Below are 25,237 nucleotides of genomic sequence, written 5' to 3' on the forward strand. Positions count from 1 at the left end.
TTTGTTTTGAAAAGCTTTTAAAAGCTGTTATTATGTTTTAAGCTCTTGTGCTGCCAGTTCACCCCATTACTTTAGAGTGTTATGGCATAATTCCTACCAGGAGAGTTGGTCCATGCACCATTTTCTTGTCTCATGAGAAAATACAGAAGCTTTTTTAGTGAAGTGACATGGGGGCTTCCTTGGGGCCTTTGTCTGGCGAGATACTGCCTGTATCTTGTAGGTGCTTCCAGCTACATTTTTGCCAAGTTGTCCATGGCTGTGATGAGATTGCATGGGAAGACACATCCGCGTGTGTTTTCCAGCATAGACCAGACTCTGGCAGGTGAAGGTTTTCTCCAAGGTGAGGTGGTGTTAGAGCAAGCCTTAGGCTGCTGTGGGTTGGGGAGCTGCAGAGGATTGCTGTGGCGTGTGTTGCTGGACTCACAGCAGTAGCTGAGACTGCCAGAACTGTCTTGCTTTGGAGCAAGCTGGTTTGAGTTGCTCCTCAGCTCGTCACAAGTTGAAGGATGCTGTGCTGTGTTTCTGGCCAATGATGAGTGTTCACTTTGGGGAAATAATGACAAAAATGCTCCTGCAGCTTTGCATGCAGGTCAGGAAGGCCTCTGCCACTCCATGAGCTGGATGACTGTGTGCACCAAAGAGCAGCTGGGGAACAGCTGAATGCTGGGGGGCTTGTGTGGGGCCTGGATGTGACTGCATCAGTGTGGTGGAGCAGTTACCTTGAATTCAGTGGTACTTTGGGGTTTAGTGCATGGGAATGTTGCTGAGTCTCCCGTGTCTGGAGCACTGTTACTTTGAGCCACTTGTGCATCTGGTGATAGCTGAATAAGTGCCAGCTGCCCAGCAGGTCCTGAGTGAGGACAGGGCTGCTGGGGCTCATCTTGGTGAAGTGGGCTGGTTCCAGCTGCTCTGGTTCCTTCTGTTGGTTAGGTGAAGGAAGGGCAGCTCCCCTGCTGCTGTCATGGTGTTGGTGAGCCTTCCAGCTACTTTATTTTAACAGCCATCCAGGATAGCTCAGTATCTGGATAAAGTTGCTTTTGCAGTGTTTTTTAACCAGGCTTTATCTTTGGAGTCTTCAAGCAGCATGTTGGTACACAGCCTGAGCTGTTCTCCCTGAACACAGTGTGTCTTCCTGGGAACTGTCTGTTTGTGTGCAGGAGGAGCTGCAGCTGTCCTGTTCCCTGAGCATAGCAGGCGTGAGCAGGATCTGCTGCAGTGTGCAAGACAGGGTGCTTCTCATGAAGGAAAACGTGCCTCAAAATACAGGAACTTCTCCCAGTATCTTTTCCAACTCTGTTGAATGTAGCTGGCCACGGGAAAGTGGGGAGAACCATCAGGGCCACGTGGGCCTTGGTTGGATGCTGTGTTCAAATAAGAGTGTAGGTGCAGTTTGTATTTTTAAATAGTATCAGTATGCAACAAAGTTAGTGAAAATAGGGGGTTTTAAGTGGTAATAAAATACTGAACGGGATTTTGTTGCCTGGTTGATGAATACAGCTTCCTGTAGAGTGTGGAAGTGAAGAGTAATAAGATAAGATTAAAATGCCTTTGGCAGAAAAGGACTTAATGTAACCCCACACACATCCCAGTGCTTAATCTGGGGCAGATTTTTCCTGTGGTGATGCTGCTTTTGACAGCGTAACCGTAACCAGAGTGATAATGGGAAAGTTGTCACTTTTTTTCTGTGGAGTTTATGTTGAGTTGAAGGTGGTTGCTTGGAGCCTTGAAGTGGGATAATGGGCAGAACCTGTGGCTGAGGAGGTGCAGGCACAGCTGCGCTGCAGTGTAACTGATACAGCAGCAGAGCCTGCTGAGTCACACTATCTAGCTGGTCAGCTTTCTGGTTTTGAATTTAGGGCTAAAATGGGATTACATGTTTTTCCTCTTCTTTTTTTTTGAAGTTGCAAAACTTGGAATGTGTGTTACAGTGCTGCTGGTAGTTTGGGCTCAGGCTATTCAAATTCCCCTGCCCAACTGTCTTCACTTCCTGTTTTGTGTGTGTGTACCAGGCGGTTGGGAGGAGTCTTTAGGAAGATGTGCAAAGTAGCTCTCAAATATTGCAGAATTAGAGAGAGAAAATTGCATTAAGTATAGAAAATATCAATTGACCTCAAACAGTGAAGTCCCTTCCAACTCAGCATATTCTGTTCTGTTCTATGATAGCTCTATGATAGTTGCCTTTTGAGAAGAGATCTCTTAATGCTTCTTTGGCAATTCACAGTAATTTATCCAGAAAGGGGACTTCAAACCTGCAGAGGTGCTGGGGTATTCAGGCTCTGTTGAGTCCATTAATCTGCAGATGAAGGGATGCTCGAGGACCTCAGACACATGATTTATGTTCCAACAGGGATTCCTGTGAGGATAGCAAACTTTGTGGGTTTCAAGACCACCAGGAAATTGTGAGATAAACCAGGGCTGTCATGGTATTGATCCAGCTCTGTTGGTGATGGTGATCCTGTGGCTCTTCCCACTGCTTGCTTTTGTGTGCCTGCCCACAAATTTCTCATGCTGACATCCAACACCAGGTTGAGACTGTTGATGTGAGCAGGCATGTAGATGGAGCCATGCAGTATGCCCTGCTGCTGTTGTTCTCTTCAACTTCAGATAAAAACCCACCCGCTGCAGATCCAGGTCTTCACCTGAATTCTTGTGTTTATCTTGACAAAGCTTCTAGTGCAACTGAACTTTTGTGCCTCTGTCTTGTAATTAGACACACTTATAAGGTAAACAGCAGCACTGGTTTTTGGAGACAGAGTTTGTACTCTGCAAGGAGAACTGGTAGTATTTAAAGGATTGTGTCTGATCTGTTAGCGATAGTTAATCCCAAAACAGTGCTTAAAGCAGGATAGCCTTTTCAAGATCCTGCAGTAATGGAGTACAAGATTGTGTCTCAAGTCCGTCCCTTGTGCTTTTGCAGGTTTTAGCTTGGATTTCATGATTCCCTTGTTCTAGAGGAGTGGAACTCCAGTTCTGTGCTGGTTTGTAGTTCAACAAGCTGCCTTAAGCCTCACCTAAGAAACTAAAGACCCAGGTGATAAGCTTGACTTGGAACCCCTGGTAACAAGTGTGTTTGTGTATAGAGATTGTGTGCAGCAGCCTAAGCTCTGGGCAGGATGGGCAGTTGAGCTTGGGCACCAGGTAGTTTAGAACCTAATATATTCCTTTATGTGTCATTTTACTAGCATTGACCACTTTACTAGCATAAAAGTGGCAGATGTGTTTAGTTCTGGGGTGAGATCTTCATGAAGAAGATGATTCCTAGCAAGCTGGAAGGGGTGGGCTTTGGGTTGGAGGATTTTCATTGTGTCTGTAGATAGATGTTGCTGCACATGTGCACATGTGCAGAGGAGAATTCTGGCCATGGTGATACTACTCTTAAAACTGTGCCCAGTTCATCCTTCTATAGTTAACTCTTGAACAGAGTGTGGCTTCTGTTTGTGTTTTACATCACAGGTTTGTGACTGTACCAAGAGGTCCAAGGTCTTCTCCCTGTGTGGTTGGCAGCTGAGCTCATGTGGTCCCTTCGTTAATGGCTTGGGATCTCTGCAGGGAAGCAGTGTGTTGTTCATGGTAACCTTTGTCATGTAGTGTTTGTGATATAGGCATAGAGTGCCTCTTCCGTGTCATGCTGGTAGGTATCTCTGGTGAGGCAAATCAGGTTGCTGGGATTGTAGCAGCCAAGTATTGGAAAAATGCTCCCAATATTACCAGTTAGATTGTGCCTGGGCCGGTCTGACCCTCGCTGCTGGGCCAAAGGCAGCAACTGCGGTGTGTCACCCCAGAGATACCTTGGCTTGCTGGTGGTTGCAGCTGGGCACTGAATAAGTCCAGGCTTGTTAGGACCCCGTTTACCTCAGGAGGAATAGCTTCAGGCGATGGTGAAGAGAAAAAGGAGAGGATTCTGCTGGAGGGTTTAATGTCCAGAGGTTTATTCCATGGTTACAGAGGTCTGAACGTGAGGAACTGCTCCAACAGAACCCGGCCGCATGGTCTGATCACCTTTTTAAGCTCAGGGACAGGGGGAGGGGAGGCACAGGTGAGCCACCAACCAGGTGAGAGGGGCAGGGTCTCAGGGGAAGATGACACCCAGTCAGGCCAATGACCTCTGGGCATAGGGGCATCCTTTGAACTTGACCAACCACACGACGCCTTGCTGGAATGTTCAGCCTGATTGACAGGACTCACTCAGCATGGGGGCAAGGGGGAAGGGAGAGAGGTATAGGCACACCTGGGGAAGTGACCTGGAAGGCCAAAATGGGACATGACAGCACACCACAACAGCCAAGTACCTCTCCTTGGTGCCCCTGTGACTGCAGAGATTTGTCACTTTGAAAAGCAAAAGTGTTTGTAGTAGGGCTAGAAGAAGTGGCTGAGGGTAAGGACCTTGAAATGGATTAGATGGATTTGGGAAGAAATTATCAAGTACAAAGGAGGACTTTGTTTAGAACTGTGTGGTTTTACAGGATATGAAATGAAACTACCATGGAAGGGCAAAAGTAGTTACCTGAGATCATGAATAAAATCCTGTGAATATTGTTCCTGTCATTGTGGACTCCTTGAGTGCTTTGAGTTGGATGAATAAACTGTTAACTGTAAAATGACATTGGATGGGGGAAAAAAAAAATCTTAGTTTTCATAAATGGCTGCTTGTTTTCTTTGAATGAGGAGCAGGTGCTCAAACAGGATCTGGAAGCTGTGATTGACTGGTTAAGGTTCAACTCTTATGCTAATGGTCTATCCCAGAGGGCACCACAGATTGGTTCTTAGTTGGCAGCAGCTTGCAGTGAGCCAAGGTAGCCAGTCCTGGTGGTGAAATGGCAGCAGTTTCAGTCCTGCCTGGTAGAGGAAGTGGTGGTGCTGCCCAGGCAGGAAGTGAGTTCAGTGTCAGATCTGACAGCACAGTTTCCTTTAGCTGGGAGAATGTGCACATTTTAACCTGAGAACAAACTTCAGTAGCTTAAAAGTTAGAGAAATTTTAACACGCTTGAAGGCTTGTGATTTCTTCTTCAGATTACATGGGAAGCAAGAGTGAAGGTGAGATCGTGGGAATTCTGAGTTTAGTTGGGAACACTGATTGTGTACAAAACTTCACTTAATTCTCCAGTTAATAGTGCACATAGGTGCTGGAACAGATTGGAGCTACTCTTAAGTTACAGAAAGTTTGTGAAAGCCAAGTGCTCCCATAGTACCGCCATGTTTCATATGCTTGCCTTTAGGATGGGAAAGTCAGGCTTGCACAGGAGATGCAAGTGTGTTTGGGAAGGTATGGCTAGTGCTTAGTCAGGGGGAACCTGCCTTAGGTACCATGGATTTCTTCAGCCTCTTGTGATCGGTCAGTGTCTTGGTGCTTGAAGGCCTGTGTGACCAAAGTGCGTCCCTCCTGGATTTCCTTTGCTCCAGGAAGGATTACCGGGCTCCAGAATGTCCCCCTGGAGACTTCCGTTCCTTGTTTGCTGTATTACTCACATCTCTGTGAACACTTCTGGAATTAATCCTAAATGCAGATCAGCTGTCTTCCACAAAAGTGTAATTGAGCTTTAAAGCAAAATTGTGTAAAACGTGCCTATGAATTTGACAGAGTTTACATGGCTGTGTAATCCACAGTTTCCAGATGCCAGGTCTCCGTTCTCTAGGACAGTGTTGAGTTCTCTGAAATCCTGCTGTTGTGGTCACATGCTGAGCAGGTTAAAATCCAGCAAATACTGCAAGTGTCATTAGTTAACATGTACTTTACTGAATTGCTGAAGGTTTTGATTACACTACAGAGAGATCAAATCAGTGCAATGCTCTGTTTCTTTTTTTAAATTTTTTTTTTATGTTTTTAAGAAGTCTTTAGAGCTCCTTGAACAGAACTAAGTCATATTGACCTGCATTGCATTCCTGGTCTTTATCAGCTCTTCTCTCTGGGCTTGACCAGATGGCACACAATTACATGGCTCAAAATCCACTCACTGCCCTCAGGCTGGGATGACTTCAATGCTTTCCAGTCTCTTTCAATTCTTTCAGATATTTAAAACTGCTTGGAGTGCTCTCTCTGCTGGGTGTTGTACATACAGACTGTGGTGACTTCTGGGGGGCAGCAAGCCCAAAGCCTCTGTAACTTCTTTGTTTCTATTGCCCTTGTCGTTGCACTCTGGGGATGAGTTATTCTGTGGTTAATCTTAAATTGGATTAAATTACTTTTATACCACAAGTCAATGATGTATGTATCCTTAAAGCTATTCCTGTGGAAGAGGAGGTCCCAGGATTGTGAATCTAAGCTCCTTAGAAATGAGCTTGTTTTCAGCTGTGGACTTCTTACAAGTGCAAAACATTAGCTCATCCAGCTACTTTGCCACTGCTAAGACTTTGGAGGCCTGTGCTGAACACTCTAATCTATTTAAAACTTACACCATTTTATTTCAGTATTTAAGCATAAAGTTATGCATCCATTTAAAAAATGTAGGGGGATCTCTTTACCTAAGGGATGTGCCCAAATTTTTGTTTCTTTTAATGTGTAATTTTGAAGCGTCTTATTGTGGTGGGGGCAATCAGAATTGAACAACTTGTGTGAGAGCAGTGGTACTTGCTTGTTTCATAGAGAATTTCCAATGATCCAGTTCAATTGTTTTCATGGTAAATGCTATTAGTTTTGTGTTTTAGAAAGGAGGAAAAAACAAAAAAAGAAAGAAAACAGCCCTGCCTGGGCTTTTCCAGACCCCTGTAGTGCCATTCCGAGTCTACTTTAGGCTCCAGAGCAAGGCTTTGGGTTATAAGGATCAGGTCAGCTGGTAGAAAACAGTAGTGCCTGCTGCCTCAGCCCGTGCAGTGGCTTGTGTGTTTGAGTGGTTGATGTGCACCACACCAGTGCTGTGCTTCAGGAGGGCATTGGGGGTGCAGAGAGAATGAATGAGCAGCTCCTGCAGATGCTTTTGATTTGCAGTGCTGGTGTTTGTTGGAGAGGAGCTGTGTGGGATAGGGCTGACAGCTCGCTGCCGTATCGGAGCTGCAGGCATGATGTGAGATGCGTGCAGCTGGTGCTGTGTCAGCCCCAGACTCTGACCTGAGCCCTTGCCAGAGAACAGCATCTTCTCTCCCAGTGTCACTGTGGGGGACTTGCCTGTGTCCAAGGACAGGGAAGAAGTAGAGGCTTGCAGCACACTCTGTGACCTGAGACACTTTCTGGTACTGTGGCTTGCTTGATGCTCTCTGGAGTAATGAGCTGTAAAATGCTTTTTCTTTTTACAAAGGTGTATATGAGGTTTTTTGGTAATACACAATATCTGAGTTTATGGAGAGTCATGGATTGGTCTGTTGCAGTGAGCACAGGGAATGCTTCAGAGTCAGGATTTTACCTCTTGGGTGTTTTCTGGGCTCTGGACAGATGGTCTGAAGCAGATGTGTAACCTGCAAATTACAGGTAGAACAGGAAGGGAGGATTGCAGCATGGAGGAGTTCTGGTCTGCCAAGGAGAGAGCTGCTTGGAAAGAGTGCTTCTCTAGAGGTTTGACTGTAAGTGCTGTTTTGTGAGAGGGAAACTGAGAGAGGGAAACAGAGAGAAACATCTCCTCTTGTGCCAGCCCTGGGGTGAGGAAGGACAGCTGGAGCAGGGGTTCCGGGGAGTGGCTGGGCAGTGTAACAAATTCGAGTGGAAATTGGAAAAACATATGAGAAGTGGCTGGGAAACCCAGTCTGGAGATTTGTTTTGTACTTCATTTACTAACTCTGAGAGGAATTCTTGGAGGCAGCAGCTTACCTGCATTGAGCAGCGGCAGAGCTGAATGCTTTGGGCTTTGCCCAAACCCAAAGGTGGATGGATGGTAGAATTGTACTGCGTGTGTGAGCAGGGCACACTGCTGCCTGTGTCTGGATGAGCTGCAATGCTTTTGGGTTCGTTTGCTCTGCCTGAGTTTTGGCATGTTTTCCTTTTGAAATCACCTTAATGAGTGGCTCATCCCTTTGCACTTTTTCTCTGAGCATGAAACCTTTCTTAATATGGGCCTGAGCTGTGCTGCTCCACTGCCTGCTTTCTGTCTGGTTGTTTTTGTTTTTTTTTTTTTTCTTCTGAAATGGGACTTTCTCTGGGGTCAGTCAGTGCTGACAGCACGGCAAGGCAGAACTGTGGGAGCCCTTTGCAACGGAGGCAATATTGAATAATAGTATTTGGGTGTAAACAGTTGAACTGGCCTGAACACAGAAGATGTCTTTTGAAATGTAAATAGTTACTTTTTCCTTCTGAGTAAATATGTGCTTGCTTCAGGGCCAAATTGCAGAGCTTTTTGTTGTATTAATGAAGGGCCTGTTGATACGTCTGCACAGTGCATCCTTCTGGATGTCTGCTGGGAAACTGAGATCTGCATAAATCAATAGATTCTGTTGATATTGAAATGGGGTACTGGTGGCAACACCTGATGCTTACACATATAATTTATTATCTCTGTGCTTGCTGAAAGAAGAATTACAGGTGAGGATGGCAATGTGAGTGCCTGGTGTACCAGGTGCTCACTAATGGCCTGCCCTGAGAATCTTTGCTGCCATTTCCTAAAACTGCTTATGGTTTTGTCCAGGTCTTGTGGGAATGGCTGTAGCTAGTATTCCCCTACAAGCACTGTTCTTAGGAACTTTTGAGGATGTTTATTATGAAGGTAGCTGTCTTTCTTGAAACTAGAGCAACCCTGTGGTGTCTAAAGAAGAGCTGGGGGTGGTATGTGTCTTTTGAGTCCCTAGCAATGTTCCTTTCCTTGCAGGCACGATGGTATGATACACAGTATCAAATCATGTTGCTGGCTGTGACTAAAGCCTCAAAAATTTGGATTTGCATATTTACATTACTGTAAGAAGTGAAATCTTCAGGAAGTGACTGAATGAATAGTTCAGGAGGGATTGATTTGGATTTTTTAATGCAGTTACCCAGACCTGAGAACCGTGGCAACATCCTTGCTTGCTAAAGCTTTGCTGTTCCTGTGATGGCAAATTTGCTGCTTGCAACACCTCCTGCTCCCCTCAGGACTTTACAGAGACTTTGCGGCAAGTCTTTGTTGCTGTAAATAAAAGTGCTTTGGATGATATTATGCTGACAGTCAGTGAGAGCTTTGCCACTAATTTCCTGGGGTCAGGATTTCACACATCTATGTGAAGGCATGACCAGAGGCCTGGTACACCTCTAATTAAAGTAATACACAAATGAAAGTAATACACAGCTGTACAACACTGGAGATAGCCAGCAAGTGTTTGGAGGAGATATTGGTGATGCATACTGGTTTAGTTCATGTACTAAAGTTTTTGCTGAGACTGTGTTGGAGTAACTGGGTGCATTTAGATTTTGTGATGTCAGAAGTCCCCTTGGGATCTGAATGCCCTGCTGAGCTCTCAGTGCTGTAAACACTTCACAGTGGGCATAAAGGTATGTGTTAACTAGCAACTTTAACCAGAAAATTGTAAAATGATGCTTAGGTCCTAAAAAAGGCAGGGAGAGAAGAAAAGAATCATGTTTATTTCTGTCTGTATGTGTTAATTTCTATTCCACAAACACTTCTGGTGTGTCTTACGCTGAGCTGCTCTCCGGCGGGCGCTCTCTGGAAGGCAGGTGTGTTCCTGAGCAGATCTCCAGACCAGAGCTTACGCTTCCAGCTTCCACTGCATGTGAGGCTACATACTTCCATGCATAAAAATCGAGTCTGGAAAAGCCAAAAGATGTTTTTGCCCATCTCTAGGCAAAAATTCTTCTGCTTATGAATGTGAGCTGCTTTGTGTGTGTGGTGGAGGGAAAGGATCTACCAACTCATTTAGGAATGTCATGTTTTCATATCTCACATGTGCTATAGTGGTTTGGGCTCATGTCAAAGGGGATATGCATGGCTGTCTAGTGCATCTGGGAACCATCTAAATATATGTATCTTTTTTTTCTTCTAGGTTCTCTTTGGATTGATATTCTAGTAGATTTCAGCAATGCAGACGATCAAGTGTGTAGTAGTGGGTGATGGTGCTGTTGGTAAAACCTGTCTCTTAATTTCTTATACAACAAATAAATTCCCATCGGAATACGTACCAACGGTAAGTGTGAGAATGGCTCAAACTCTTCTTTGGGCTTGCTGGGGCGGGGTAGCATGAGTTCCTTTTTGAGCTAACCTTGATGGCTTGCATTCCCTGATACGTGTTCTTACAGCCTCTTGGAGACTGACTAATAGAGCATGGAAGAGTGAGAATCAGTCTGACACCATGCTGTTCCCTTCCATGTCACCTGGTAGTGCTAGTCAGTTCACCTGTGTACGGTCAGTTCTTGCTACTTGACTGCTGTGCAGATTCTGTGTTTTCTTTGTGGATGGACTCTGTGAGTGAGATAAGCAGTGTGAGCAACTGCAGATCAGTGGAGAGTAAGCAGTAGGAACACCTGCTCTCCTGGTTGTGCTCTCACTTCCTGCTACATCTTTGTTTTTAGGGAAGGGAGTGTTTCATGTTGCTAGAATAGTCAGTGACAACAGTTAACATTTTCTGAAGCGCATTTTCTCACCCTCACTATGGAGGGTGATTTGTCAACTTCAGCTAAGTATGAGGAGCGTGTTTGGATGCAGACACATTCTTTTGTACTTCCAAATGTATGCATAGTCCTTAACTACGTTGAAGTAACTGTTTTGAGTTTCACAGGCTCAGTTTTCTGAAATACCAAATCCCTTGACTTATCCAAAGTTCAGAGTGAGAGCGGTTTGACTGCCTGTGAGGCACGTGCACAGTCTTCCTGTTAGAAAAGTGCTTTTCCACTTGATATTGTGCATGCAAGATCGCTGTACAGCCACTGAGGTGGGTCAGTTTTTAGTGAGGTTGCTGCAAGAGACTGGCAGCTGGATGTTGTAACCATATTGTTGTTATAATATTTCTGGAGTCCGTACCTTCTGGGTGGTTTCCTCACGTGCAGCTCTTCTCAGCAGTGCCGTTCCTTGTGGCTTCATCAGGGCTCCTTCCAGGGCTCTCAGCCCACCCCCTTTTATCCCAGTAACCTTCACGAGCCACAGCTGCTGCCCAACTAAGGACTTGACAGCTGTGGCTCATTTAGAATAACTAGAACTGGGGCAAGGCCACTTATACAGTACCTAGATTTTACAGGGACTCCTACTACACTACTATAGCTGGATGCTCTTTTTACTAATTTTCTCTGTTATGGTCTGAAAAGGCCATCTTCTGTTAATATACAAGTTGAAGAGTTTATCTATGTATCCCAAACAAATTTGGATGTGGAAATGCATCACAGAGAACATCTGCCAGTAAAAGCGTTGGTAATGTTCTCTGTGTTACAAAGTCATTCAGAAGACGAGGTAGCTCCTCTGAGGTGGCCAGTGGCTCAGCCTGATAGCTCTTTTGGAATAGGACTTCATGAAAATGTCTTCTCTTTGTGGGAAAGAAGTTGCAGTAGACATCATCATGTCTCTTTGAGATACTGGCTTTATATGCTATCCAGAATTTTTCAACTTAACCAGATACGAGGTTTGTTCTGGGTAGGACAGACTTCCACAAAATAAAAATGTTTGTCTTTAGTTGTAGATCAGGAGCTGATCATGAAAGGACTCCCAAACCTCCTAGTGTTCAGGGCAGATGCAGTGGTCACTAGTGGGAACTTGTGGATTGTGCTGTAGGCACAGACCCAGGATCAGCCTCTCTTATGGGCTCTGTTATGGATTGGTAGAGAAGTGGCATTTGAAACTGTTTCGCCATTCTTAAGTTTTTCAGTGGTGTCAGATATCCTGATGTGATGCTTGTAGGGCAGCTACATTCTGTGCTGAACCTGTGAAAGGCTGCTTGTCCTATTTAAGCTCTTCTTTATAGTCAAGGCAAAATGAAATTGATCAGTGAATTCAGCAGTGAGTGTTTCTATACATATCCCTTAAGGGAAGTGATAGAGCTGAAAAATGTTATAATCTTAAAATGTATGTTTTGAAAGCCTTCAAGTTGGCATCCTGTCCTGCACACAGTAGTGCTGCCTGTAAATCTCTGCTAGAAAGGAATGTGGAAAACATGCAAAAAGGTTAGTTGCCAGTGAATTGTGTTCAAGGTGTGCTAAGGCTTCTCTATAGTGCCTTTTAAATCTGTCTCATGTTTCCAAAATATTATTTACCTCTGAACTTCATGGCTTGAGGAACTCACTGTTCTGGAGATACCAGAGGCCCATTCCTAATTCTGTGAACAGCCTAGAGGCATACTTCAGACTCTGGAAACTGGTACATCACCTCTGATATTCCACCTAATGCTTCTGATAATAAATGGACAGAGAAAGAGAACGGACACTTCAGTTCCTGTTGCAGTGGCCTGGCTGCAGTATGGATGGAGAGCACACCATTTCAGTCCTGCAGATAGTTCTGTTCAGTCGGTGCTGTGTTTTGCAATCCTTTCTCTTCATGGAGGATGTTTCCCAGTGGAGGATGGATTTCATGGTGGTACTGCACATAGTTTGTTACCTGTATGTTTTTGATTTTGTTGCCATTCTCAAAAATCAAGGCAGTGAAGGGCACGTCTTTGGAAAGGCACTGGCAATGTTTGGGTTGTGACAGCTCAAGTGAGAGCTCATGCCAGTTGCTGTAGTGAGCTGCCTGGCATTGGCAGGAACTGCTTTGGGCTCTGTTTTTTAGCCATTTTGGCACAACTGAGGATGAAATTGTCTGTGAATTGTACTATGAGACTATAGTTGCCTGGTTTCTGTGAAGGCCAGCCTCATAACCCTGGCCTTCTTAGGGCTCTACCCCAAACATTTCAATAGAAACTATACCTTAACACAAAAATTGAAATTAAAAAATCCCATTTTGCAGATAGGGAGCTTTAAAAACAAAAAACAAGATGAGAAAGGAGACGTGCTAATTGCCCCGAAAGGGCAGCTGCAGGTGGTAGCTGAACAAAAATGGGGGGATATTGCTGGGGGATTGAGCTGCCGACCATCTTCTGACATGTGGAAGAGGAAATGCTCTGACCTTCATCACTCTGGCTCCTTGTTCTGTTCCTAGGAACAGAGGAGTTTCATCCTGATAAGTCTTTTGGGGTCTTGAAGTAGTACAGTCCTGGAATGTTGAATGTGCCCTGTGAAAATACTTTCAACCATCCCTCAACCTCACGGTGTGATTTGGAGCTAGACCCTTTCTTGTGTGTTCAGTAAGGTAAACCCAGTGCAGTGTTTGATGGATTGAGTTGCAGGTAGTGGGGACGAGTGGTGATGTCTCTTGCAGTTCTTTAAAATCCTGAATGTGCTAATTCAAAATAGTGTGAGAAGTGGATTTCTGCTTCTGGATGATGTTCTGGGGATATGCAGTGTGCAGTGGCCATAGTTGCTTTCTCAGTCATTGTAAGTTTTGAAAAGCTGAAAAAAATAGGATAGTGTTGGGTGTGTCTTTAACCAGGGCAGTCAGGTGGGAAGGAGACATTTGAACTCTGGGGAGTACAGCTTTGAAGTGCAGTTTCACTGCTCTTCAATTTTTGTTGTTTTTTTCTTTTTCCAAGGACCTAAGCTCTTACTGTATTGACAACAGATGCATGTGACTACTTGTTTCCCACATCCCTCCCTGCTCACTTCCGTGAAAAGCCTTTGAGGTGGCTGCTGACATCTTTCCTGTTGGGATTTACTGTGAGAGCTGCTCAGGCTGCAGTTCTGTGAGGAAGCAGAATTTCCTCATCATTCTTTGGAGATCCTGACTTGCCCCAAGTGACCATGCAGCACCTTGCAGGGGCAGGTGGTGGGTTTTTGGTTTTCTTTATGCAGTGGGGAGGATCTTTTGCCATAGGTTGTTTCTGCAGTATTGTCTGTTGTGGTTCTGAAGATAACATCATTATTGAAATGAAGGATGCTGACCTCAGACAGTGCTCTCCTGAGTGGATGGGTGGAGGAGTTGAGCATTTGGGTAGGTTGTTGTGCTCAGTTGTACTGTAAGTCACTTTGTGGGTGAAACACTCGTGGGTAGTGCTGGTTTTGATCTGGAGGGCAGTACTGTTGTACCAGGTTCTGTTGCAGAGGCAGTAGAGCTTGGTATCTGGAACCAGACTCTCCTTTCAGATTGGATTTGACACAGATTGATTTTTTTACCAGATACTGCTTCCTTCAAAGATGGAGGATAAATCTCTCTTGAAAGGATGGACTCTATAATAGAGTTCCCTAGATACTCAGAAATTTGGACTTGAGAGGATTTAGGTACTGTGAGATACAGCCCCATCACTCCGTGCCCTTGAATGGCAGGGCTGACTTTACCTGTTCTGTCCTTGTGAGGATGTGTTTACTGTGTCTAAGACTAAGGTTGAAGTTTAGAATTCCTTTGGCAGCGTGGGAAACCTCCTTGCAGTAGTAACAGGCAAACACTGTTGTAGGTGTTTGCTCAGTGGTTTTTACTGTGTGTTAGTCAGTGGTGTACCTTGTATGCCTTTGCTTGACTGTGTTGTGGAAACAGTTGGGGTATCACTATTACATGTGGAATTGTTCTGTTAATAGTATTAGTGGTAATAGCACTGTAAGCCTGATGGTTCTGTTTTCCTCTAGAGGTGTCTCTTATTCAAATTAGATGTGCTCTGGCAAGGTGGGTGGGATGATGGTTTGAGAATCATGTCTCCTTGAAACATGTGTCTCTTTTCTTGCCAGGTTTTCGATAACTATGCTGTAACAGTGATGATTGGAGGAGAGCCTTACACCCTTGGCCTCTTTGATACTGCAGGTGAGAAACCAAGTGTGTCATTGTACTTGACCAAGATTTACCTGAGGTGATGTTGAACATGAAGACACACAGTTGGGGTTTTTTTGTTGAGATTTTCTTCTAATAGAAGGGGAGAATCTCTCTTGATTCTGGCAAGACAGAATGACTAATATTAGAACCTCTTAAATGTGTTGTATGTCTCTGCATCCTTAATGTGGATGAAGTCAGGGTGTGGATTTCATAAGCCCTCTCACTGCTTGCTTTTAAAAATTAAAAATCTGCTGGCCTCTTGTTTAAGCTGCATCTCAGTTTTAGGCTGGAGAAATGTGCAGTGATGAAACAGCTAAACATGGCTTTGCATGTGTGAAAAGAAATGGTAGAAACTGGTTCAGCTGCTGGATACTTGTCCCTACCACCTAATAATACTGAAGTGATGTGGCAACAACTGGTGTTGTAAACTCTTCTTCAAAAGAGCCCTTCTGGAGAGCTTAGTCCATAAGCATTCATGTAAAATTGTCTGATAAAATTTAATCTGTTTCCAGCTGTGTTCTTACATGCATCATTAATGTCTAATTTTATTAGTGAAACAATCTTAGGTTTCCAGTTAAACACTATAGCTGTTAGAGGAACTTTCCTTTTTGGCCATCCAGTCACACTTCAACCCCTGAGCTGGGACTGGAGCCTGTTCACAGTGGCAGCTCCAGTGAGGCAGTGGGGCCTCGCTTGATTCTCAGCGTGCCCCACACTCCACAGTCAGACAAGGTCTCCTTACTGCCTCAGCCCCAGATTCCCCATAGATGTCTCAGGCAGCCAGGGCCTTCAAATTTAATTGCGGTGCAAAACCAAAATAACAGCTTGAGCTAGTGCCTCTGGGAAGAGATACTGAACAAAGCAAACCATGGGCTTTTATGTCCCTCACAGCATGTGTTTGAAAGTCTGGGAGCTTCCAGCTGAGTCCTTGGTTCCTGCTGTATCTCTGATAATGTGCATCAGCTGGCTGTGCCACAGGTCCCTGGGCCCTTCATTGTGCAGAGGGTCAGTGCCAGCTCCTCTGGAGCTGCTGGACACCCAGAGCTCAACCTGCAGCTAGCACTGCATCTGTACCTTGAGCTGTCTGCACTGAATGTATTCTTCAGCGTGGCTTCACTTAGCTCTCCATGTTCTCCTCCCAAATGTGATTTGTGTTCCCATTGTGGTAAGCTCCCTAGTTCATGGATGAGGAGTTAGGTGGAGAAGAGAGACTCTTTCCTGACATATGTTGTGTGGTCTGCTGTAGGCATCTTGGTGGTCCTACAGCAGTTCTGGTATTGCATGGTCCCTGTGTGGGTGATTGTGTTGGTCCTTCTCTGCCTATTTTCTGGCTGAGGGTTCAGAGAAGTGTGTGTAGTTACGCACATTTTCTGTTATCAACATGAGCAGTGATCCAGCTAGTAATTTTGAGAAGTTACCAAATTACTTTAATGCATGTTAGGTGACTCTGTGCACTTGTGAATGTAAAGGCTTTCTTTCCTGAGCAGGACTGCTGAGGGGAAAGTATGTGTTCTTAATGGTTGCCTGCTTTTTCTAAGCACCAGCCAGCACAGGTGACAAAATTTAACGATGCATGAAGCCCCTATTGCTGGTTCTCAGATTAAAATCCAAGTGTTTGTTTTGAGCGTGTTTGTTTGGAAGATAGACTTTTGGAGCAGTTTGTTAATTGCAACATGTTATTTTAGATTTAGATTAGATGCTCGGAAGAAATTCTTCCCTATGAGGATGATGAGGCCCTGGCACAGGTTGCCCAGAGAAGCTGTGGCTGCCCCTGGATCCCTGGAAGTGTCCAAGGCCAGATTGACTGGGGCTTGGAGCAACCTGATCCTAGTGGAAGGTGTCCCTGCCCATGGCAGGTGGTTGGAATGAGCTTCAGGATTCTTTTCACCCCAAACCATGAGACTATGATTCTGGTCAGTGCTCACTCCTCTCTGTCCAGCCAAGCACAGTAGACAGGACGAGATGTCTAGATTTCCATCTTCAAACTGTAGGTCTTCTCCATTGAGGTGTCCCAGCTGCTGTGTTGACTCCTTCAAGATCTTGTAGGTCTTTGTCCTGTCGGATGAGTGAGACAGCATTAGTTGGAATCTGAGACATCTTAAACAACTGTCTTGGATTTTGTTGCCAGTAAGTGCAGCAGCTTCATTGCCAAATTGGGTTTCTGAAAGTAGTGCAGCTGAATTATGCAGGAGGAGGTTTAAGAATGAAATTTGACAGTCAGGCTGGTGGATCAGTGCTAGTGGTGCCTTGCAGAGACTCCATGCACATAGGGACTCAAAGGGAGGAGGCTGGCTTCTTCCAAAGCACAGCCCATGCTGGGACTTCGGTGAGGTTTTAGGGGAATGCTGCTGGGTGGCCTGGTTGCAGTCATGTGTACCAGCAACATTCTCCTCCTCATGCCTGGAGACACTTCAGTGAGTCACAGCATAAGTCAGAACAAAACTAATTTTTTCTCCCTTCTTGAGAGGAGGGGATTTTTTGCAGGGTAATGAAATTTGATGGCATAATACTTGTAATGAATGGTCACCTATAACTGGAGCGACGTTCTGCAACTGTCCTTCATAACTGAGGAGAGTGTTGTGCAGTCCGAGGGTGTTTGATCTCAAAATGTATTGGAGGCTTCCCAGCTTTCCTGTGACTCTCAGCAGCTCACTGTTACATAGCAACTGAATGAATTCTGGATTTGAAACATAGATTTTTCAAATGTTTGAGTTCACTATGTGCTTGGCTATTTGCTTCAGAGTTAGGATTAATCACAGCCATGTTATTGTGATGAAATGTGAATTCTGACTCCCTGTAAAGGGCAGGATTTTGTCGTCTGGGTCTAATACAGTGTTAATTTCCTCCTTTCTAGGTCAGGAAGATTACGATAGATTACGACCCCTCAGCTATCCACAGACAGATGTATTTCTGGTCTGTTTCTCAGTGGTCTCTCCTTCTTCATTTGAAAATGTGAAAGAAAAGGTTGGTTGAACTCTGCATGAAAACGGAGCTGCTGAAGTATGTCAGGAGTTATCTTAGGTAGTTAGTAACAAATGCTGTGTCTCTTCTGTCTTTAGTGGGTACCTGAAATTACTCACCACTGTCCAAAGACTCCTTTTCTGCTTGTTGGGACCCAGATTGATTTAAGAGATGATCCCTCAACAATTGAGAAACTTGCCAAGAACAAGCAGAAGCCCATAACTCCAGAGACTGCTGAAAAGCTGGCCCGGGACCTGAAGGCTGTAAAATACGTGGAATGCTCTGCACTTACGCAGGTAAGGGTTGGTCTTTGACCATTTTTGCTTGCTTTTATTCCATGCTTTTTTTCAGTTCCAGGGAAAAAACAACTTAGTTTGGATGTGAAGGGATGTAAGCTCTGGGTCTGCTATTTACAGTGTAGCTTTCTCTTTGTCATGTTGTTCTAAGGCACAGAGAGTTGGCAGTGGTACAAAGAAAATCAGCCTATGTGGTTTAGGCCTAATGTGGGTGATGGAGGAGGATGTGCTTACTGTGTTTACTTCTGTGCTGGAGAAAAGTAACCGTTGATAACTTAGAAGGTACATTTTGGACAATAATTGGGTTGGGACACAGTGTGCACGTCACTGCTGAAACAAGCAGGCAAACAAAAAAATGCCTCTCGATAAAGTCAGTGCTGGTACTTTGAAGACTGGAAACTTTCATAGTTGATAGCTGCCTTCTCTTCCTGTGCAGCTGGTGGTCGGCTGTTTCCTGTGTCCTTCCTTCAGATAGAAGTTCTGTTAAAACAGAAAGTAACAGTTAAATAGTTCTTAAGACAGTTCTTACATCATGCTTATAACTTGTGAATGTGAATCAAATGCCAACTAAAGTAGCTGATTTGAGAGCAAGAAACTCAATTATCTTTTCCCTTTCAGTTAGGAATACTAGAGTGGGAGCCATTTTCTGGCTAGCTGACCTGTTGCCTTGACTTTAGATGCTCTGAGAACTTAATCCTAGGTTCTTACTCTTGCAGAATTGACTATAACACTTTGAACAGCTTCCTTAATGCTGGTCTGTAAAGAATTTGTTCATCTCTGATGTGCATGGAACCAGGGGTGCACAGTATCAAGCTCCTCACTCTTTCCAGTTATGTTGTTCATTGATCTCCTTGAGCACAAAGCTATTACCAAACTTCACAAATCCTGAAGTTCTACTTATCTTGCCCCTTTTTTTTCAGATTGCATGTTTACTCTTCCATTTAAAATCCTCACGCTTTTTTTGTAACAAAGCTTTGCCTGGGTGTCTCCTGTGAAGGAACTTTGCTGGAGTTGTGCAGGACACTGACCCTGGAGGTGATGTGGTGAGGCGTGCTGCTGTTCATCCTGGGGATCCCTGACCAGAAGGTGGTCTTGGCCATGCTTCGTAACTGCCCGCAGGCAAGCTGAGGGCTGTTTATGCTTGAGCTGTAGTTTTTTCTTGGGTCTGTTCAGCCCCAAAATATTGTTTTAGATGGTATCTGGCACAGCCTGAATGCTGCTGCTAACTAGGTTGTAGAACCTGCTAATTGGGTAAATACCTGCCAGGGCCTTTGTCCTGTATTGCTCTCTGAGACCCTTTCCTCTGTAGCTTTGGACTTGCTTTGGACTTGAGCTTGTGTCTGCTCAAATTGCATGGAATCACTTAGAATTACTACAGCAAGAGTTGATATGACAAAAAATGTTGGTGTTTATCCATTCTTTCTATTTCCCAGTAGACTAATCTGTATCTGTTGCAGTGAACAACTTCATGCACTTGGAAGCTCAGCCTGAATTTTCTTCCAGAGCGTTAGTGCTTGTATACCAAGTGATGATTTTAGTGGTCAGGAGTGACCTGGGAGGAGGATTCAGAAGCCTTCTCACCTGGACAACTAGTTGGTTTGCATCTGCTCCATTTTTCTCCCTTTGTTGTTGACTCACCAAACACTTTTTTCCTGGGTGTGTCATCAGTAGCTGGTGAACAGCATTGTAACTGATCCTGCAGTGATCTCACTGGCAGCTTGCTGAACACAGAAGGCAGCTTCCCTGGCCTGGAGGGTTATTTTCCTACCTGCAAGGTGATGCTGAAGTAGCTGATTTTAGCTGAAGTGAGACTCAGCTGGGCATTCAGTCTCTCTTTGCCTTGGATGCTGTCTGTGTGGTTCACTTCAGCAGTGCAGGGTGGTTTTTTTCTTCCCAACTAATCTACAAATTACTTTGACACCACAGTAGCTAATACTCATAGAATCATGGAGCTGGCATTATTTGTTTTTGTACTGTGTGAGTCATGAGAGGCTGAGTTTTGAGTTTTTTCTGTAAAGACAGAGTTTCTCCCCAAGTTTGGATAAGTGCTCTATTGGAGAGCCAGTTCTATCCCCCTTTCCTCAGATTGTGGAATCCCTTTTTGTGATGAAGGCATTTTCAGTGTCTGTCTCCAGCCTTTCTTTACAAGATCACCCAGTGCTACTGTGACAAGTAGGTGAGGTTTTTGCTGTTAGGAAAGGGTGGCTGACAGATTGCAACTACAGTGATTGTTACTTCTGTTACTCTTGGGTGTGGATGTCTACACTTTCTGAAGCCCAATCTTAGTACCTCACATCAGAGAGAATGCTGAATTTGATTTCTTTTTCTCCTGATGGTGGGTTGCCAGTTTTGACACAGATATATAAAGTGCTTTAAGCTGTCCATAAACAGAGGAAGCCTGATCTCAGCCTGTTTCCAGTGTAACACAAAAGTCATGATTTTAACAGGCCTGTGTGTCTGTGGTATTGAACACAATTTCTTCCCTTCATGTTGTTACTCATGGTCATCCAAGCTTTTAACCCTGGTCCATTTTCACAACAATTTTGTCCCAGTCATTTTTTTTATCCTCTTCCCTTTTTTGCTAGGTCCTTCAAAACAAATCCCAAATTCTGCACTGCTGAACAAATTTCTTGCAGGTGATACAAAAACAAGAGGAATCCCTGAATAGGAGAATTTAAGTAAAATTGTTTTCTTGACTCTTGCCCTGCCTGGGTTCTTAATCTGTTTAACAGTACATAATTGATTTTATGTTGCAGCCTTATTCTCACAGAGAAATTAAATCTAATTACTATTTGGACTTCAGAGGCATTATTTATCGGAAGTATTTAGCTCTTTTGTGAGCATGAGTTGCAACTCACTCAAAGAAAAAGAAAAATTTCTGGGGAGGATGTACAGAATGGACATTGTAGTTTCCTTAAACTATTGTTCTTTCAAGTATAATCTTGCATGTTATGTGATGGCCTTAAATGCTTCCAGATGGCACTGCCTTAGAGGTCTCCTATGTATGTGCTTTAGTAAAATAAGATTAAAGACCTTCTAAAAGGGATATATCCAGTATAACTTGTAAGGGAAAAACCAGTTACATTTGAATGATCAGAAAAGAAATTAATTTTTGCACAGATTGCAGTTGTTTACAGGATGTAATTGAAGCCTTTCTGTTTGCTTTCAGCTATCATAAAGCAGTTCTCCTGAATTTTTGAAGGGTGCACTCATGACAGTAGATTTAGGCGAGTCCAGTTAGTCTAAACCGAGCCAGGTTTCCCTTGTGGTGTGGTGTGTGACCTGGCAGACGTGGGTGGGATGGTAACGCCCTGCCCTGTTCCTGTTGTGCTTACAGCAAATGCAGCGCGTACTTTGTGCTCTGATGTGACCCCTGCAGAGTCCTGCAGCTCTGTGACTGCTTTTCTGCCGTTGGATCCCAATCGTTGCACTCATAAAGCTGTTCCTGTCTTTCTGTGGTTACACTTGCTTTGGCAACTAAACTGAATAACTGAAATGCACCATTTCCATGCTGGCTCCCAGTGTCAGAGTAGCACTGGTAAGGTATTGCATCACTTCTAAAGACTTGAGAGTTAGTGACTGCCAGTGATGATGGCTTACCAGGGTGGTCCTGCTTCCCTCCCAGAATGTGTGTTCCCAGCCATTTGGAGACCTTCAGTTATTCAGGGGCTGAATTCACAAAGCAGAGGAATTGTTTGGAGCCTTTGCTCTGGACCTGGGGAGTTGGGAGAAATACTCTGCATCCGAGGTGTTCACTTACCCACAGTGGGTGTCGACAAAAGGTTTAACTGACCTTTTGGGTCTCCCTGCTGGGGCAAGCTGCTGTGTGCTTGATTTATTCCCCTGTAAGCTCCCTCAGTGTAGTACAGCAGTGGAGCGGAAACCGTCACCGTTTGTGTGGCCCACTCCCCCATGTTCCTGCTGTGTTTGTGCCTCTGCCCTTCTGAGTGTTGATTTTGTTCCACTTGGCCTGTCACTTGTTCTGTCTCTGTCATTGACTTCTGGGTTATCTAAATGAGATTTTCTCCTGGGATCTACTTTGTTTTTTTTGCAAAGTAAATCTGTTTACTGCCTCTGTGAATTCAGCCTGCTCCTGAATGCTCTTTGTATCTGCTTGTTTTTCTCTAATCCTCTAACCTGGCTGCTGTTTTTTCTCCTCCCCTCTGTCTTGTAGAGAGGTCTGAAGAATGTGTTTGATGAGGCTATCCTAGCTGCCCTCGAGCCTCCGGAAACTCAGCCCAAAAGGAAGTGCTGTATATTCTAAACTTTCTTCTTCCCCTCTTGCTGCTGCTTCCTCTGTCCCACTACTGTAGAAACCCGGTTAAAAATGAATCAAACCATCTTGATTGAAAGCTGTTGTGCCTGCTTGCCATCTTAGAGCAACCTCTGTATTAGCTCTTGGACTGAAAACAGTACTTGAGATCTTTAGTAAAACATTGTGACTGTGGAACATGAACTGGACTCGCTTAACTCCCTGCTGCTTGGGTTGCCAGGTGTGGCTAGCTTTACAATTCAGGCTGTTGGGGGAAAGGATTTGGTTACACTGTTATTTAAAGAACAACCAAAAAAATGAGAGATGTTTGATCTTCCTGAATCCAACTGGAAGAAACAATGGGTGTGTTTTCCATTTCTGCTTGTGACTTAACTGTATTTGCATGACAAAAGTACCTGAATTGGTGATCTGCAAATGATGATGTAAAGTGAAGGGTTTTCTGGTTCTCCTGTGTGCAGTGAGATGTTTGCTGTTGCTTTGGCTGTCTGTGCTTTAGTGGAGTATCTGTCAGTCCTTGGGGGGAAGGAAATATCAATGTACTTGCTACTGCTTTATGAACTGTTAAAATTATTGCTTTCATTAACATGGTAGAGCTCTTCATTTCAATAATAGATTCTTAAAGCCTGTTACTGTAAGATGTAAAGCTGCTGCTTACTATCGTGCTTCTGATTTTTATTGTTTTAAGGAAAAAACATCGATTGTAGCTTGTCTTTAAATTTTGAAATTAAAAATTGCAGTTGTTTGTATAAATGACTGATGAAACTTTATTCAAGTTGCATTTCCTGGCTCCAGTTTAATCCTCAACAGAGTGTATGATACCCCTCTGTACTCCTCCCAGCTTGACTTCTCTGTTACCATGGCAGCTTTCTGGGCTCTGCCTGTCTGCTTCTAACCCTGAGGTGTTTAGGGCTGGATACCCGAGCAGAGCATGTACTGGATAAGGCTATAATTGCATCCTTACCTTGTCTCTGACACACGGGGCTGTGTTGTCACAGGTGTGCTCCAGGTTAAGTTCTTCCATCTGAATGCAGCACTTTCTACTTTGTTATTAGCATGTGAAATATAAGTAGCCAGTTAGTCATAAAAGTTGCCTTAAGGAAATTACTTTTGGTGCGCGTGTTTTGCTCCTTGTGAAGCACCCTGGTCCGTTCTCTGAGGATTACTTTTCTTGTTCTGAAAATGAGATGCTCTGCTGAGAAACTGCCGAGAGCAGTGGTACGGAGCTTCGCTGGGCAGGCAGGCTTTAGGGATGGCAAACCTCCATGTGTCCTTAGAGGGGTGTGGCTGCCACTTGGCTTTCTGGGGTTTTGTATGTGTGAAAAATCAAAAATGAAACTGCCCCTTTCTCTCTTTGCCCCTTTTCAGAAAGGCCTAAAGAATGTATTTGACGAAGCGATATTGGCTGCCCTGGAGCCCCCGGAGCCGAAGAAGACTCGCAGGTGTGTGCTGCTATGAACGTCCCTCCACAGCCCCTTCTGCAAAGCTGGTGTTTGATGTCATACTAAAAGCAATGTTAAAATCAAACTAAAGATAAAATTTTAAAATTTGTTTTTGCAATAATGACAAATTCCCTGCACTCCCATCTCCCCCACACGATACCTGTGTGAGATGAGAATGTTAGTGTTTATTCCCCAGTGCCCCCTCAATTCACTTAAACTAGTTAATTTTGAGTAATTATGTATTATCAGAAGACACTGATCATTACTAGTTTTTTTTATTTTGTTTATTGTTTCTAATTTTTTTTTTTGTTTAACATCAAGGCATGCTCAATGACTTTTTCTATAACAGACTAATTTTAGGCTGTTTAACTGAAGTCTTGCCCCTTACGCTGGTGTGGCAAGACTTGGTTCTGGTTTCTAGACCTTGTAGGGCTGTTCTGCAGCCAGCCAGCAGCCTGGGTATGAGCAGACTTTAGTCAGGAAAGCAAAATGTCCCAAGCTGGTGCTCCTCTAAGAAGGATTGTAGAAAATACATCTTCTCTGAAGTTGCCTTGTATCTTTTTGCCCTGGCTTTTTAACTGTGCAGGTAATAAATTTGTACCCCATCCTCTAAGTTACGAAGCCTTAGGAACAGGAGAATGATTTTCTCTCGATGCACCATCAGACTTGAGACTAACTTGCCGGTCTCTTCCTTAATCTTTGCCATCACATTCTTTTGGCTCGTGCTGAAGAAATAACTGCCCCATTGGAAGTACCCCTAGCTGGGTCAGTTGGCTTTTATTGAATCTACCTTCTGGCAATCCTTAATTATTAGAGAAATGCTTACAATGACCAGCACATACACGGCTGCTTGGACACCCTAAAGGGACCTGGGATGTGCTACAATGGGTTTTGGAGCTGGCTCTGATGGTGCATCTCTTGCTGGATGGCTTGGCATCCTTCAGGGAGAGGTGGAAAGATAGACAGACCTGTGTCAGTTGAAAAGAAGTGCAGGGAGGGGCTTCTGGTGTTTGGTGTGACACCATATTGGGACCAGTTGAGGGAACCCCTTTTTCTGCATTTTGCTCATGAGTAACCTTGAACCTGGAAGAGGGGCTCCAAGCCCTGAGGATCATGTGCAGTGTCTCTACATAGACCATCTGGAGTATCATAAGAATTTTACCAAAAATGTATTTTGGTTTGCAAATTCAAAAAATTTTAAAAGTTAGGGAATCTTCTTTATCTTCCACAATTTAAATTTCTTGTAGACTCATTAGTGTTGAACCAATGCTTTTTCATGTCTAAGTTCTTTGTATATGCATTCTTTTCAGATGTATTAAAGTATCTTCACAAGCCTGCCTGAGGGTAGTTATTTCCTTTGCCTTTCTTCTGAGTGTGAAGGACTTGTAAATATGGCTTTTATCCTTTGTGAGTCCCCCTTTCCTTCTTGTGAGCTAGCCTTTCCTTAATGTTTAATCCTTGTCAGTCTGCTTCTGGCCTCAGTCCTGTCAAAATCGCTCTGATCTTTAATGCAGCATCTTTCCTGTCAGACCCCATGAAGAAGAGGGTTTGGTAGTTCTCAAACAAAGAAATACTCAGTGTGCATGTTCCTAAATAGTAAAAGCT

At 44.2% G+C, this 25,237-nt stretch overlaps 1 protein-coding gene across 3 annotated transcripts in view; it reads left to right on the forward strand.

The window, feature by feature from the left end:
- Positions 1-24,965, forward strand: part of CDC42 (cell division cycle 42) — a 32,404-nt gene extending 7,439 nt beyond the window's left edge. For 2 of the 3 annotated variants that reach the window (XM_058039493.1, XM_058039491.1), the window contains exons 2-6: positions 9,892-10,032; positions 14,582-14,654; positions 17,518-17,627; positions 17,723-17,920; positions 22,095-23,507. In XM_058039493.1, the coding sequence (XP_057895476.1) occupies positions 9,928-10,032; positions 14,582-14,654; positions 17,518-17,627; positions 17,723-17,920; positions 22,095-22,184 (576 nt within the window). In that variant the 5' untranslated portion in view covers positions 9,892-9,927 and the 3' untranslated portion in view covers positions 22,185-23,507. Of the gene's footprint in view, positions 1-9,891; positions 10,033-14,581; positions 14,655-17,517; positions 17,628-17,722; positions 17,921-22,094; positions 23,508-23,558 lie in introns of those variants that run through there. The other variant, XM_058039492.1, reaches the window with a different exon arrangement.
- Positions 24,966-25,237: the final 272 nt, after the last annotated feature.

The sequence above is a fragment of the Melospiza georgiana genome, chromosome 22, assembly GCF_028018845.1.
Source record: "Melospiza georgiana isolate bMelGeo1 chromosome 22, bMelGeo1.pri, whole genome shotgun sequence".
NCBI lineage: Eukaryota > Metazoa > Chordata > Aves > Passeriformes > Passerellidae > Melospiza > Melospiza georgiana.